Source organism: Sycon ciliatum, chromosome 7 (assembly GCF_964019385.1).
Source record: "Sycon ciliatum chromosome 7, ocSycCili1.1, whole genome shotgun sequence".
Classification (NCBI taxonomy): domain Eukaryota; kingdom Metazoa; phylum Porifera; class Calcarea; order Leucosolenida; family Sycettidae; genus Sycon; species Sycon ciliatum.
The window spans coordinates 22,719,069-22,736,500 of record NC_088649.1 but is presented as its reverse complement, the minus strand read 5'-3'; the positions used below and the strand labels follow the sequence as shown (position 1 = coordinate 22,736,500).

General features: G+C 48.4%; 1 protein-coding gene across 2 annotated transcripts in view; it reads right to left on the bottom strand.

Moving 5' to 3' along the window:
• The window catches only part of LOC135821185 (uncharacterized), a 130,156-nt gene that overhangs the window by 24,129 nt on the left and 88,595 nt on the right, over positions 1-17,432 (bottom strand). For both annotated transcript variants that reach the window (XM_065334253.1, XM_065334254.1), the window contains 11 exons: positions 15,786-16,061; positions 14,220-14,507; positions 13,150-13,338; positions 8,451-8,642; positions 7,482-7,670; positions 6,454-6,639; positions 5,236-5,520; positions 3,911-4,198; positions 3,194-3,388; positions 1,501-1,698; positions 48-236 (listed from right to left, as the gene is read on the bottom strand). In XM_065334253.1, coding sequence (XP_065190325.1) covers positions 48-236; positions 1,501-1,698; positions 3,194-3,388; positions 3,911-4,198; positions 5,236-5,520; positions 6,454-6,639; positions 7,482-7,670; positions 8,451-8,642; positions 13,150-13,338; positions 14,220-14,507; positions 15,786-16,061 — 2,475 coding nt within the window. The remainder of the gene's footprint in view (positions 1-47; positions 237-1,500; positions 1,699-3,193; positions 3,389-3,910; positions 4,199-5,235; positions 5,521-6,453; positions 6,640-7,481; positions 7,671-8,450; positions 8,643-13,149; positions 13,339-14,219; positions 14,508-15,785; positions 16,062-17,432) is intronic.

The window sequence follows — 17,432 nt, the reverse complement described above, 5'->3', positions numbered from 1 at the left end:
GTTCACTTGAAACACGAAAACTCAACCAAGATCATGTACCGGCTCACCGTTACACACGGGCGTTCCACTCCAACGGCCAATCGCCTGGTTCAAGGTCAAACAGGAGACTTTCTCATCACCTGCTCTCGCAAACCCTAGGTGGCACTGAAGACGCAGCACGTCGTCAACTTCCGTTGCCACCGTGGGTGCTAGGGTCCCGTCGATAACGCTGAACGGCGTGCAGTACTTGGGAATTTCTGCAGGAAAACATTAAGTGTGCGCGAAACACGCGGATGCATGTACACACATGCACATACACATACGCACACACGTGCACGCACACACACGCACATGCACACACACACACACACACACACACACACACACACACAAACACGCGGGAGTGGTATCAGTTTGCTACAGAACAGAATTTCTCTCCTGCGAAGTGGCACCAGAAAACGGTGAGACATGTGAGTGTACCGTACATATCACAAACATTGGTATGGGCATTGATCACCATCTGACGGCCTACCCTGGCTTCAGTGCCACATCCTGTCTTTCTCTAGAACTACACCCAGGCAGGGGCAGGAGCAGTCAAAACAAACTACACCGAAAGAGTGCACCGCTCATGCGAACCAAAAAACAAAGGAAGCCAATCAAAGCGAACTTGAGCACACAGAACCAATCTGAAACTTAATTAAGCCCTGGGATCGAAACTATTCTAAGCAGCCGTGTGGAAAAGCAGTACTGCCCTGCACTCACTAGCAACTGAGGTCAGAAGAGAGCTAGTCACTGTTATCATTATTATATGAAATGCCGGAGAGGAAAATCGCACCCTTGAGAGCATTCACAGATCGCACACAGACAGGAAGTGATAAACTGGTAGCAATCACATGTGAATTTAGTACTCGTATGAGAGGTTGGGATCATTTTCTGTATGGTAAGGTGCAAGGCGAGACCGTGTTGGTGTCAAAGATATGAAAGTGGGAACTCAATGCGAGCGATAATGTTACTTGGTCCAACCTATTATCAATGTCACACTGTTGAAGAACATTCTTTGCAAGCAAGATGGAAGAGAGAGATGCAAGGAAGAAAATACCTTATGTTGGTGTCAAACCATGTCATCTGAATGTGCAAACTCAAAGCGAGCGATAATGTAATTTGGTTGAATCTATTACCAGTGTTACACCATTGAACCCTGTTATAGATAGCCGAGACTGCATTGTGGCCTGGTGGAGTGACTGACATTTTCGTAACAATCGAGTTTGTCACAAACTTCTTCTATGAACTCTTCTCAACAAAACGTTTATCCAGGGGATTCCCTGGTCGGAAAAATAGCACATGTGTGCGGCGGGCGGCGGAGGGGGCAGGGGCAGCTTTGCCGACCATAGGATCTCAGCTTCATTGTGACCCAAGCACTCCAGAGAATCAAACGCTTACAGGAGATATGCGGAGGGAGGGGGAGGGGGAGGGGAGGGGGAGGGGGAGGGGGGGGGTATATTACTGTGTGTATGTACTCACTGTCGCAGGCTGCAGTCACGTTCCACATTCCAACGTTCTTCCGCAGCGTAACGCAAGCCAGCTTCAGTCCATGCCTGGCCTGGTAGCCGTCCTCGCAGCTCAGGGTGGCCACGGAGTTCATGGCTCGGTGCATGGTGGGCGAGTAGGAAATGAGGCCGTTTGCTACCGTGCCATGCAGTGGACAGTAGCCTTGATTGACTGAAGAGGAGGGAGTATGCATACAGAAAAATAATTCAAGTTTCCATGACACTTCGGGTGCTTTATGCCAAGGGGTGAGAGCTTCGCACAACAAAGATGAGAACCGAGTGTGAAGCTTGTAGACCAACAGGGAAGTGGCATCATAAGAAGGCGCTAGGCCAATGGCACATCGGGTCATTGGGTTTGCCGGCCAACATGACCCTCATCAAGTTTGGTTCAATCTGGACTATGTTGTTATCCACAGAGTTTTCTTGTGAGCTTCTTAAGAACTGCCATGGAACTCTTCCTATTAAATTAAATCTGGCTTGGAGAAGCTAGATCTAGAGGAAAGAACACGCCGGCCAGTTTTCAAGAATTGTGGATTGGTTTGCCGTGACGATGAATGCAGTGAATGGGATTTTCGGTCGTTGACCACTTTGTGGCGGGTCTGATCTACCCAAGTCCCACCGCTTTGGAGCTGCACCTGCGCCTTGATCCTAGAGGCTGGTGGCGTTCCTGCGGATGCGGGAAACTCAGACTCCCGCCGAGTCTCACGCGAACCGGGAATCTTTTACTGTGACAAATATGCAGAAGAAGAAATCCATGGTTCGCTTGAGACTCTCCTGGAGACCGAATTTTCCGCATCCGCTGGGATGCCATCACCCTCAAAGATCGAGGCGCAGATGCAGCTCCTAAAGCGGTGGGAGGTGAGAAGATCAGACCCACCACCAAAGTGGTCAAAGACCGAAAATCCCATTCGCTGCATCCATGCTTCCCTCGTGCCAGACCACGAGTTCCCAATTGACTGTGGGCCGCAGCACGGCTGGTAAAAATCCTTCCGCTTCCAAGCAGGACTTTAACCTGGTACCCTCTGTTTCACAATCATGGTCTTAGACCATCCCACTATGCCTGCCTCCTACAGTAGCAAATAAAATTCCATTCTGGCTGGTAATTATCCCAAGAATTGGGTCAACATCAGGCAATGACCCCTTCCCCCGTCTCATCATACATGTATTGTTAATGAACTGCTAGCAGTTGATGGGAACCGGTCATCTGAGGCCTGAGGGGGGGGGGGGGGTTCTTTGTCATCTGAGGCCCCGAACCATCGTGTCATCATTCATTATGACCTGCACCGAGAGACTGCTTGTCTATCAAGTTTTAAAGACCTTTGGCACGCCTGGCAGTTGCTTATTTCAAATTAGCTTCTACAGTAAAACCTGGTTTAAGCGAACACCCCACGGTGCAAGCAAAAGCAGTCATTAAAGCCAGGTGGTCTTTAGAACCAGGTCCCACAGTGTCTGTGTAGAACTGTCGGTGCATGGAAAGACGGCCGTCAAGAGCAGGTGGTCGCTAAACCCAGAGGTCGCTTACACCAGGTCTCACTGTACAGTGTTTTTACTTTTTAATGACCACCCCGGGCTGACCTGGGCAAACACCCCGGGCTGACCTGGGCAAACACCCCGGGCTGACCTGGGCAAACACCCCGGGCTGACCTGGGCAAACACCCCGGGCTGACCTGGGCAAACGGGACGATTACTCCATACACCGTTGAAGTTGGTGCTCTTCAAGCACTGAATCGAAGCCGGGCCCACAAGGGAGAACCCCTCGTAGCACGAGATCTGTGCCAGTGCGCCCCTGATGCGTCCACGAGAGTAGACCACTCTGCCATTGTCGAGGTACAGCCATGGGCAGTAGTCGATCTTGAGCGGGTCTGCAAGTGTACAACACCATGTACATGCGTGCACACACGTACACATGTGCAAACAAACATGCACACACACACACAAACAAACGCACACACACGCACACGCACACACACACACACACACACACACACACACAAACACACATACACTATCCGGTCTGTTCCGAGGACCTAAAGCCATAAAGCATTTTGGATTGCTTCTAGAACTTCTATTTAGGTGAGGCAGATTGATATTGGAGACGTACATACAGTGTCAAATTCAGGTTCAAATTCAGGTCACTTAGAAGTCTAGCCGGCTAGCACACATACACCCACACACTCGCGTATGCACAATACCCACAAAACACACAAAACACACTCATACACACATTGCATGCACATCTCCACCTAGACACATGCACAGACAGGCAAACAGACACACAGACATGTACATAGTGCACATATGCATATGCACAGACAGACAGGCAAACAGACACGCACACTGCACGCATAATATGCATACATGTGTACGTGCGCGCACCGACTTACCCAGCTCTTCGCAGACAATCCTGTTGCGCAAATTGGTCGGCAGAGTGAACGGTAATCCTGCAGTGCTTGTGACGAAGGCCTTGTCAGCATGTGACGTATCCCTGAGCCACACTTGCTCAGTATCAGCATTTTCTTTTAGAAAGTTGTTGACGCATGACACTTCATTCTTGTCTGGCAAGTGGGCGCTTATAGCATCGCACAATGACTCGGCCATGGCATAGGTGTCCACTGATTGGAGGGCACGTGGTGTGATTAGCTTTGAGCTCGTCTTTCCGCATGTGTATGCAACTGTGGCAAAGAAAAGCAGACACGAACAAATACAGATCAGCACACAGAAACACAGACACACACTCACACAAACACACACATGCACACACATACATAAACACACTACTACTACTACTATCAATCAGCTACCCCTTGGGGTCACGCCGCCCTCCACTCAGAGAACTGAGCGCAAGGTGAGGGGCAGTGGCGCAAACAAAACAGGAAGTACAGCAAAATGAATTGAAAAAAGGAAATCAAAACAAGCTGCCATATTGATGGAAAGGGACTCACAAACAGAGGAAGGAAATATCACAAACCAGATGAACAGTCTGCTGTAGGTCCACTATAAGTATAACATGCAACGACTGAAAAAGGAACAAAATATGATGTTCTGTTCAACAATAACGTCTGTACGCGTACTGCTTCGGCCTTCATGCACCAGGAAAGCACAATCTTGAGCTGGAGGGTGGGCACCGAACGTCCCACAAGGGCTCCACAAAACGTACTTTCACGAAACGACGAGGAGTATGCGCCGCAAGCTAACATCACTACACCATCGCCGCACGACGACTGGCCACTCAGGTCCAAACAACACGACAAATTCACAATTCCAGCTATCACCGCGCAGGAATAAATTGTTGCGAGTGTGACCTGTATCCTTTTTCGTCCAGGAATCCACTTGTTTTGCCAAACGCCACTGCACTGTTACAGGCTGGGGATTGATCCGAGGGCTCGCCACGCCACTGCGGAGGATGCGGAAAGGACGCAAGAAGACGGTGACGGCAACAAATTACCCGCCCTGGTCGTCAGCTCACTGAATGTCCTTCCGCTCGAGCGAAACCGGCTGCAAGGCATGAAAAGCCTACTGCCAGTCAATACCCAGGGACGACCCTGACCAGAAGGCCAAGGCCGCCCCGTGGAGGAGGCCAACAAAAAAAAGGCATAAACACACATACACACACACACACACACTCTCACACACACACACGCACACGCACACGCACACGCACACACACTCTCACACACACACGCCACACCCACCCACAGTCCACACTTACATTTGACTTGGCACACAATGTCAGCCTTCTCACTAGTCCGCAGCCATTGGTTGTTCGTCAGATCAGCCCTGGTATACACAGACAAGTAAACCTGTGTACCACGGAGCCACGATGCACCCCACGCAGGAAAGAATGCCAAGAAACGAAGAGCACAATCCCTGTTGGCCTTGGTCGGGAGCTGGCCACCAAGCATGGAGCACTGCGCAGCGGCTGCGTCGTAGGCCTTGGCCCCGTGCTCCCACGGCAACACCATCTTGAACAGGGTTCCAGCGCACAAGTATTCGTCTGTGCACAGCATCAAGAAATTCATACATTGACATAATTATGTGCTACTGAGAATTTTATTACCTACTCGGACAGCGTTTCCTGATGGAAATGCCAACTTGTCAATACAACAAAACCTGTCAAAGTGACCAGTCTGATATGGCGACCACCTGCCCCAGAGAACCACTACAACTAGGACCCTGAGGGTGTTATTTCCAGTCAATGCATAAGGAGACCACCTGCTTGCAGGGACCACATTTGGGAGGTTCCTTGAGCGGTCGCCTTAGACAGGTTTCATTGTACTTTCTCGAGTGGTGTTTAAGTAGCAGGGATACCAATGTCACATACCCGGGGCAGGACGACTTCTGTCCTACAGCACTGTCCCACCAGGAACTTCACAGTGGACCGCTTTCGTAGTGATGTAATGATAATGCATAATGCATAGTATGCGCATGCGTGCATGCAGTGCAGGGTACAGCAGAGCTTGAAAACGAAGCCTGCAGTGGCTACCTCCTGACTTGTGTTGTTGAAGTGCTGTCAATCTATAGCTCTTACTGAATCTGTCACCATGGTGACTGTCTTTGAGCAGGCCCGGTGGAACCAGTCAGGGTGGTCAGCCCATGTTCGGGCCCGCTTTTCAACATTTTGGCCGCAATATTATGTTTGCTGCTGAGCACCATGTGTACCTGCCATTCGTTCTGATTTTTCGGACACAATGATTTTTACAGGTCGATTCTACAAACGGACTGCAAACAATCTTCACTTCCTTACTAGGATTCTTCATGAAAGTGCCCCGTGCCATCTGTTGTTTCGGGCTCTTAGAAGTTATAATCCTAAAATACTTGGGCGTACAAAGGGAGAACTGCCTATGAAGTGGACTTTCAACAGACGTTTTTTAGTTACGCAGGATTCTCTTAGTAACCACTGAGGATGTTGCGATGGAGCTTATCTTACCGATGCAGCTTCCAGAGGCATTCCATTTACCCACTGTGTCATTAAGTACGAGACACTTGAGAGTGTTTCCGCGAGGGGCAAAGAATCGACGGAAGCACTTCACGTTACCGATGCCGTTGATGCTTCGGTTGGTACTAGTGAACACTCCTGAACCTGGCCGCAACTCTGGGCAGTAGTTTGGAATGACTACAGGTGGCAAGAGAGTGTGAGAGAGAGACAGAGAGGGAGGGAGGTAGGGAAGAGAGAGAGAGAGAGAGAGAGAGAGAGAGAGAGAGAGAGAGAGAGAGAGAGAGAGAGAGAGAGACAGAGACAGACAGAGACAGAGACAGAGACAGAAAGAGAGAGAGAGAGAGAGAGAGAGAGAGAGAGAGAGAGAGAGAGACAGACACAGAAAGAGAGAGAGAGACAGAGAGAGAGACAGAGACAGAGACAGAAAGAGAGAGAGAGAGAGAGAGAGGGAGGGAGAGAGAGAGAGAGAGGGGGGGGGGCGGGAGAGCAATATACATTCAGGTAAGTCTAACGAATTAGCACTGAGACCTCTGCCAACATGTGTTTTTGAAGGAGAACAATGCGCAGAAACTGCATGTGCTAATACTAAGGAAATAAAAGCAAAAGATGAACTGAACACCTGCTCACAACACTCGTGAACTGGGAATGGTGAAGTATTAAAGAACCCGGGTTCAACACTCGAGCAAGCACTCTCCTCTCTCCGGTAGAGCGTTGATGTCATGTCCTCTTTGGAATTTTTAGGGCACAATGTGCGATAGTTTGTGAAACCCAGCTTCATGGTCAAACAAGTGCAGACACACCGTACTTCCACCAACTTCTACGAACATCAACCAGCTTCAAACCTGGAAGAGTCGTAAGACGAAAGTAGAATTTACCGTTTGAGTTGAACAAAAATTTGCACATCTACCCATAAAAAGGAGCTTATAACAAATCAACTGTCCACCTCTCCACAAAGCCTGTGGATCAAAAGCGAATGCCCCAAACCCTCCGCCCTCCCCCCATTCTCCATTTAAACTCACCAATACATCGAGGCAAATTTTGCCAATACCCTGATGCCTGTGTGTGTACAATACACACTGAGACTATGCTGGTATCGACAACGTAGCCTTGGTTACAGGACACCGTGCCGACATCAAAGACATATCGTTGCTTTGCCAGTGTGAACAGGCCATTCTGGATGATTGGCACTGGGCAGTAGTTTGATTTACCTGTCGGGAAGAGTGAGGTCACCATGTATGCACACACGAGCACACACACACACACGCACGCATGCACACACACACACACACACGCATGCATGCACACACACACACACACACACACACACGCACACACACAAACACACACATATACACACACACACACACATACGCATGACAAGAGTCAGTAAGGCAATAATTAGGAGAGGACGATAGATAGCCAAGCGGAGTAATGGGCAACAGAGTACGGCGCAATGTGCATTACAAAGAACCTGCATTCAAGTTCTATTGTCACCATTCCAACATTGCGTTCTATTATAAATAGTTCACCGGTTTTAATTTTGATTGAGCTTAAATCACTGTAACCGACGAAGTGACTTCAACAACCGTATTTTACCGGCTACAAGGCGACCCTGGTTTTATGTCCACTCCCAGTATTAAGGGCCTCAATGTACAATATCAATAATGACTAACAGTGGTTAAAGGCAGGTGTTTAGTCGACTAACGTATTTTATGGGGTATAAGCTGCACTCTGAAAGTTCAAAATTCACGCAAAAAAGGGGGGGGGGGCGAGGGTTATACTCCGATCATCAAATTAATGGTGATACATAGGGTGCATGCCTGGCACGAAATGATGCGAGGTGTAGCTTATACTCCAGTGCTTCTTATATACTCTGGAAAATATGTTTTAAAATATTTATTTCGGTTTACCTCGCAAAAGGCCGGCTTATACCCGGAAATACACAGTAGACGGCTTGAACCAGGGCCAAGACGAGCTAAGCGACTTACGTATGCACGTAGCGGTGGCGTCCCACGCGCCCACACCCTTTGCCAGTGTCTGACACACAAGTGTAGGTCCGGGCATTGCAACATACCCACCATGACACTGAGCCATGGCAAGCGACTCCATGGCACGATCCTTCGAGTACACAATTTGGCCGTTTGTTATGTTGCCGAACAGTGGACAGTAGGTCAGGTTTTCTGGTTTCAAGCACAACGACAACGACAACAAGAGCTATGTAGTAAATAATACATACATCAGAATTTGTCATTCTACGGAACCATTTGTCTGTGTATGTGTGTCTGTGTGTATGTGTCTGTGTATGCCAGTGCCAGAAAGAAAAGACTGTCGTGGAACACAGCTGCCATAAAAATTGCAATGGCAAAATGAAAGAGGAAGAAGAAATGACCCAGTCATAGTTTTCTTCCTATTCTCCGTTTTTTGCTTTTTTGTTGTTGAAAACCTGAGGGGTGGGCGAGCACCTTTCGCACCCCCTGGATCCGCAACTGGGAAGGGGGAGGGGGGAGGGTGCGTGCATGCGTGGTATATATGAGTGTGTGTGTGTGTGTGTGTGTGTGTGTGTGTGTGTGTGTGTGTGTGTGTGTGCCACCTTGCTCAGGACCGGAGGGACTGGTGCGAGCGTAGCCGTCGGTAGCCACCGAGCCAGCCCCAACCATGAGTGTTTGTCTGTGTCTGCGACCGCGACTTTCGCCGTCCGAATGATTTATCCTGACGCAAGAACTACTGCCTCGCCTTATAGCTATCATCGCCTTTGGCGATGGGCTTTCCAAAGGTCCAAAGGTGTGAGCACTCTTGTATGAGCCCCTGGTTACCCATGGCTATTTGGTGGGTAGGTGAGAAAGCAGAATTACCTCTGTACTTTGTCAAACTAAAAGAAACAATACAACAATGCTGAAATGTTATAATGTTATTGCCAAGGCCACTACCACTATTTTAATACAACAACTGCAACAAAAACCTGAACCTTTATTTCTGTAACTCGGATGGTGAGCCCATATAGTTATGATGAAGAAAGGAAAAGGAAAAATGTTACGAGTTATGAAAAACTGTCCACCCACGTAACCAGATCAGGTCAGGTCGCCGAATGTCTCAGTACTCCTTGTCAGTTTTGTGCCATTTTGTCGCACTCGCTGACTGTATAAGATCTGGTTACATTGGTGGACAGTTTGTCATAACTCTTAACATTTTGTCCTTTTCCTTTCATCTTTATTTGTTTGTATGCTTTGTCACGTTGTTGTCATGATGCTCAAGGTCATGAGATTATTTACACAATAGTTTCTCTTGTCTGCAGAGTAGGCGTACTAGCCAATGTACACATCACAGTTTGTGTTCTCATTCACAGTTTGTTTCCGTGTTCCCACACCGTAGCTGGCCCGCGAGTTTATTGTTTCTGCCAGGGAGTAGTACAATACCATATACGTATTGTACTACTCCCTGGTTTCTGCTGACTGATGCGGTTTTCTCTTCATCAGATTTATACTATGCAGTACCTCCGCACCAGGGAGTCGTACCCAAACTAGGGAGGTGACACGCACGGCACAGAAATCCGTGTCACAGGGGTTGCCTCGCACACGTTGTTATTTTTGGAATAGTCCATCCAGTCCAGTCCGAAAGGTCATATGGGGATGGACTCGTCTTCTGTACTTCACCTCAAAGCGTGCCGCATGGGTGTCTAGTTTTTGAAATTTTCGAAGCAGCACATTTCATTTACAGCCCATCACTCGCCAGTATTCTTTGAAAGACTACCAGCAGTTTTTTAGCACCTGCCATATCCGAACTCCTTGATAGCAGTGATGGCAACAGCAGCAGTTATGAGACGGCGTGTCACCTCCCTAGTTTGGGTACGACTCCCTGCTCCGCACACATTATTCCAGACCTGCGCGCTCACCTCCAAGCTACGTCCTGCATGCCTTTTCTGTTCCTTTTCTTTTCTCTCTGCGCAAGCGGCTTGCGCTTTAGTTCTTCCTTCTTTGTTCACAACAAGAACAAGATTTACCCCTTGTGCAATTTCAGTAGTAAATTCAATCTGAAGCTCTCCCAAAGTGGTGCCGAAACCCAGGAAATGAACTGCACTGGAACGCGAAACGAGCCGTGCGCACCATTCTGACCTCAGAGAAAGAGAGACTCGACCCAACAATTTTTGTAAGCAGCTCATCTGCTTTGGATCGGCGAGCTAGTACGCTGGCGACAATATGCTGAAGAAATCAGTGACGACTGGCACGCGGATCATGCGCAGGACCAAGGTGGCGCAGCTGCGACCATCAATCGACGAACTCATCGCAGAGGCCGATCTCCTTATAACGAAGGAAGGAGTTCAAGGGGCCGACTTGTCGTCACCAGAACACGTGGGCTTGGATCCAAAAAAGCTAAATGCACTTGTTGATGGTATTGTTGTAGCATTGCACGCGTATGATGAGGCGTGTGATGCATTGGCCAGTGTTTTGGACTCGGAGACTCTGGACTCGGAGTTCAGATGATGCTCTGGAACTGGAATCAGCAGAGTGGAAGGACAATAATTATTGTCGAATACAAACTATCTCCATTGTACAGAGCGCAGCCGAGGCGTCCAGAAGCTGCTACTAGCTCATCAAGTAGTACTGAGAGTACTGGTGGTGCGGGTGTCAAACAAAATACTATCTTGGTTGATTTTGTCAAGTATTCAACAATCCATAGGAGATCTGGTTTGTACACATTCTGCTACACACAGTCAACACCAGCAAGTCTCACAGTCACAAGAGCAGCTAAACAAACAACACCAAGCCGTACAACAAATGCAAGCATCAACACCTCAAACATGCACGGCACCATCAAGTTCAGTCAAATTGCCAAAATTTGAAATTCCTCCATTTTCTGGTGATTTTCTGAAATGGGCTGAGTTTCATGATTTGTTTGTTGCTTCTATCGATGCTAATCAAGGGCTGCCGGGTGTTCAGAAACTGCCGTACTTCAGAGATCTTGTAACGGTTTTAACTCGGGATGCCATAGCTGTCTTGCCCATAACAGATACCAATTACCAAACAGCGCTTGACATTCTCCGTAACCGTTTCGGACATGATCAGCTTCGAATTGATGCATTACACGCCAATCATGTAGTTACTGCCTGCTTCCAACGTTACTCCATCCTTGCGTAGATTGCACGATGCTTTAGAAGTGCACTTGCGAAGTCTCACAGCACTTCGTGACAGTGCCAATCAAGTGGCGTTTGTGTCGATGATCACAAACAAATTGCCACGCACCACGCATGCGGCATTGGAGCTGAAAAAGGGGCCGCAATCTTGGACCGTTGCTGACTTATGCAGGGCAGTAGCAAACTTCATCACAGCGAATGAAGCAGCAGATCACCTTGGACAGACTCCAAAAAGATCACATGATTCACTATCTGTCAGCGCGTCAAGGGGAATTGGTTGTCGCCTCAGCTTCAGCCAGTGCATCAAAAGTGAAGCCCAAAAGAGTTTGTGTGTTTTGTGGTTCGAGGCGCACTTCTAGGATGAATGCAACCAATACACCACAGTGGAAGCGAGAAAGAGCGTATCTAAGCAGAAGTGTTTGCTCCAGCACACAACAGTGCTTTTATTGCCGCAATCCTGCCCACCACAGCAGCTTGTGCCCAGAGAAATTCATTGCTGCTTTGGCATCTCCTCCATCCAGACAGAGGCACACTTCCACCATCAGTCCGAATGCTGAGTCTTTCAAGCCTAAGCCTGCTACTAGCACAGCAACCAACACCGATCACCAGATCACAATGCAAACTGCTGTGGCACCATTTCTCTCTTCTCAGTTGAAGCTCTCCCCATAATAAAAATGAAAATTCAACTGCCTGACGTGTACACATGCTTTGTAGAGGAAAGATTCATGCATACTGAATGATTGCCAGCAACGTACTAAGTTCTGAACTACTGTCGTGGACATGGAAATCCGGTCGCAAGTCTAGCGGCCCCAGGGCACTGGCCACGCAGCCGTGTAATGTATTATTATGCGCTGCTGCTGGTCGCATAGGCCAGGATCAACATGATTGTGCACTGCATGCGACGACTTACGTTCTGTGCGCGCTGAGGGCGCCGGCCCCGTTCAATCGACTGGATTTCCATGTCCACGACAGTAGATGTAAGTACATGTATGTCTTATCCTGGTACATGCTATGTGCGCTCCTCTGTAGGTCTTGGAGTCTTTGCTGAAGTCCACTAGACTGTTTCAAATTATCATGTAGCCCATCACCACCTCCTTTTCCCTCATCTCCCCTTGTTCCTTCTCCGTCCCTCCTCACCTCCCTTTCCCTTATCTTCCCCTGTTCCTTCCCTGCCCCTCCTCACCTCCTTTTACCTTATCTTCCCCTGTTCCTTCCCCATCCTTCCTCACCTCCTTTTATCTCATCCCCTCATGTTCTTTCCCCTCCCCTTCCTCACCTCCATTTCCCTCACCTCCCCCTGTTCCTTCCCCCTCCCTCCTCACCTCCCTTTCCCTTATCTTCCCCTGTTTCTTCCCCGCCCCTCCTCACCTCCTTTAACCTTATCTCCTCCTGTTTCTTCCCTGCCCTCTTCACATCCTTTTACCTTATCTTCCCGCCTGTTCCTTCCCCCATCCTTCCTCACCTCCTTTCCCCTTATCTTCCCCATGTTCCTCCCCCCGCCCCTCCTCACCCCCTGTAGCCGTTCCCATCCCCCGTGCAGCCATATTGCCATGACTTACTCTCACATTGAGGGACATGGGCCCAATTTCCGGCGGACTCGCTGCTGTTCACACAAACGACCGAACTGTTCGATGACAGTACATATCCTTCTTCGCAGTCTATAGTTGCCTTGGCACCGAACCACCTTCCTGTGGGGTATGATGTGTTACCGTGGGTAACGTAGAGATAAGGGCAATAGTCCGATGGAACTGAGCACAGAAGAGGAGTCGAAAAAAAGAAAATGATGCTTTGGAAATGTCAGAATGCATTAGTACTCAATAGTGTGTGTGTGTGTATGTGTGTGTGTGTGTGTCTGTGTGTGTGTATGTGTATGTGTATGTGTGTGTGTGTGTGTGTGTGTGTGTGTGTGTGTGTGTGTGTGTGTGTGTGTGTGTGTGTGTGTGTGTGTGTGTGTGTGTGTGTGTGTGTGTGTGTGTGTGTGTGTGTGTGTGTGTGTGTGTGTGTGTGTGTGTGTGTGTGTGTGTGTGTGTGTGTGTGTGTGTGTGTGTGTGTGTGTGTGTGTGTGTGTGTGTGTGTGTGTGTGTGTGTGTGTGTGTGTGTGTGTGTGTGTGTGTGTGTGTGTGTGTGTGTGTGTGTGTGTGTGTGTGTGTGTGTGTGTGTGTGTGTGTGTGTGTGTGTGTGTGTGTGTGTGTGTGTGTGTGTGTGTGTGTGTGTGTGTGTGTGTGTGTGTGTGTGTGTGTGTGTGTGTGTGTTAGACTATGCATGCCTCAAGCCATCCTCTGTGACCATACATGCCATTTGGGTTGTTCCAGAAGAATTGCATACATGTACCATAGCATCGTCACCAACTGACTCATGGAATCAACAATCGGGTAGAACCGATGAAGGCAACAGACAGCTGTGAGCACACATGGAAATGTGCACTTACTTACACACACACACACACACACACACACACACACACACAAACACACACACACACACACACAAATACACACACACACACACACAAACACACACACACACACAACACGCGGATCCGCGCTATTAACCACAGCCACAATGACATGCATGCCCATGCAAGCACCCTCTCCTCTCCTCTTCCAGCACCGACATGCAAACCGCTTACCCAATGTTTCACAGATCACAGACCGACTGTCATCTGCCTGTACTGTGGCCACCATATGATTGCCATTCACAGCCAATGCTTGACCCAACATAGGCATGTCTCGAAGCCAAGCCCCTCGAGTGTCCTTATTTTCAAGAAGAAAATCGACCACGCACAAATGCTCGGTTTCATCTGGTAGATGAGCTCCCATCTCGGCACATGTCTGTTCCGCCTGAGTGTAGTTGGCAAACGACTGTGGTGTTCTCGGTGTTAGGAACTTTGTGGCTGAGCTAGAACAGAGATACTGGTCTGAAATATATCAGAGGGTGAAGAGAGTGAAAGAGAAAGAGAGCAAGAGAGAGAGGGAGAGAGAAAGAAAGAAAGAAAGATGAGAGGGAGAGAGAGAGAGAGAGAGAGAGAGAGAGAGAGAGAGAGAGAGAGAGAGAGAGAGAGAGAGAGAGAGAGAGAGGGAGAGAGAGGGAGAGAGAAGAGAAATAGATAGATAGATAGATAGATAGATAGATAGATGGATAGATAGATAGAGAGAGAGAGAGAGAGAGAGAGAGAGAGAGAGAGAGAGGGAGAGAGAGAGAGAGAGAGAGAGAGAGAGAGAGAGAGAGAGAGAGAGAGAGAGAGAGAGAGAGAGAGGGAGAGAGAGAAATAGATAGATAGATAGATAGATAGAGGTAGAGGTAGAAGGAAAGAGAGGCAAAGAGAGATATGTAGAGAGAAGGAGAGACAGAGAAGAAGAGAGACACAGAGACACGGAGGGAGGCACCCAGAGAGAATGAACCTCATCAGTAGAGATAGTAGATAATGAATGATATGAATTGAATGAGTGATAACTGAGGGTGCAAAACTGGTGCAAACTTCTACATAGAGGTATGGTATGCCCTAAGAAAAGGAGGTGTTAAAAAGTGAAAACACCTCTCACCCGAAAAGTAGAGGTGATAGAGTCCATTGCTGGAAGAGGACATGCAGCGCTAGGAATTGCGCGGAAAAGCAAGCAACAGACAGCATTTGTGAGACACAGAGGTATTGCTAGTGAGCGATTTACCCACATGCCACAGTTGCGCTCGGTGAACAGTGAGTGCACTTGAGACGTGCCGTGCAGGGGTGATACAGTAAAACCTGGTTTAAGCGACCACCCCACGGGGCAAGCAAAAGCGGTCGTTATTAAAGCCAGGTGGTCTTTAGAACCAGGTCCCACAGTGTCTGTGTAGAACTGTCGGTGCATGGAAAACGGTCGTTAAGAGCAGGTGGTCGCTAAACACAGAAGTCACTTACACCAGGATTTACTGTATTTTAAAAGTACTGTACGGCACGCAGAGCAGAAGATTAATCTTCCCAGGTACTACAACCCAGTTCGATAGAAGTAGCCATACATACAAACAGGTGAAACCGGTCGGCGTAGAGCCATCCGAAAGTTACGACCAATATGTATCTCTCCAGGTGCTACAACCCATTCCGATAAACTTATAAGTAGCCATACATACAAGTGTGTGAAACCAGTCGGCGTAGAGCCATCCGAAAGTGACGACCAATATTAATTTTTCCAGGTGCTACAACCCATTTTGATCAACTTACAAGTAGCCATGCACACAAACGGGTGAAAACCGGTCGGTGTAGAGCCATCTGAAAGCGATGGGGTGGAGCCAGTGTACTGCGGATGAGCGTCACCGATCCACATGGGCCGTTTGTCCTGCGCCGCCGCCTGGTAGCTGGCCAAACAGGGCGAGTAGTCGGTCGTTGGAAGCTGGGCAAAGTGTTTACGGCACTCAGCCTTGGCTGCGTCAAATGTCACGTCGCCTCGAGTGCTCGTCCTGAAGACCTTCAGCGAGACATCGCTGCATTTATGTTCACCTGAGGAGGCACATAAAAATCACCATCAGTTTAGTATAGACAACACGCTGAGCAAATCGTAAGCGGGATACACGTGCAGTGAAACGTTAGTCAACAGTGCCCTGTTCATCCACAGATAACTAACGCTTTCTCACGCACTCTATATCGTGCTACATATCATATGACAATTGTTAGGCTGGGCTTGCCACATTCATGGTGCATGTATTTAGCAGGACTCTTAGGGCAGGGTTAGTACCAATTTTCGTCTGATGATCGATTAAGTTCGTGAAACTCAGAGTTACGAAACCACAACTGCTCGTTCTTCTGTCTGCGTGCCCTGTTCATAGTGTTGCACCTGTACTTTGTTCTACCTGCTCCCAGCGCCGTGCCATCTCCACACGTATACAATGGACAATGACTACTACCACATACATATATTTATTATTTATTTATCTATTTATCACAGCATCTCATAGCACAGTGAGAACACCGGCCAGTACAAAGAGAGAGGGTGTTAGCCAACCACGGCAAGGAAGGGAGAAGTGCAGGAGAAGAAAAAAGAACCGGCATGGATAAGCAGTGATTGCAACCAAATGAGAAACACAAAATCAAAGTCAAGGCGCGACAAGGCTCTTAAAAAGGCGGAGGGAAGAAAGGTCCTTAGCTTCTTGGGGAAGTGCCAGCCACGCAGAGTACGCAATGACAAAGGGAGAGTGAAGTAGAAAGGAGGACTAAGGTTTCGGAAGGGAAAGGGAGTTTCTCGTGCTACGGGAAGAGAACCAGTTGAAACAGTGGAGGTGAGGTGGACACAGATTGAGTTTGAGAGAATGGTTAAGGGTGACAAGATGTGAATTACGTCTCTTAGACAAAGGGGTAGTGTCAGCAAGGGCATAAAGGGTGGAAGATGGAAGCATGCGGGGTTTTCGGAGGAGGATTTTGAGAACTTTTTTTGTGGTGAATTTCGAGCTTGGCAGCACGGGTTGTGGAAATTCCAGCCCAAGCAGTATTTGCATAATCAAAAATGGGGCGTAGGTAAGCTGAGTAAAAGAGGAGTTTACAAGAGATTGGGAGATGGTAACAGTGAGAGGAGAGAATTCCTAAAGATGAACTTGATCGTTCACATATGTAATCGATGTGGGGTTCCCATGAAAGATTAGAGTCAATGAAAATGCCAAGGTGCTTATGACTGGAGACTATGTCTATAGGCTGGGGAAAGTGGGATGGAGGAGGGGCGGAACATCGGGCTGAGAAGGAAAGAGCATGATTTTAGTTTTAGACAGATTGGGCGATAACCGCCAAGACGACATCCAGGAAATTACTCTTTGAATCCTGTTAGCTAGGTTACTCATCAGGCCAGTGATGTTAGGAGATGCCCGTAGGAGCGTTGTGTCG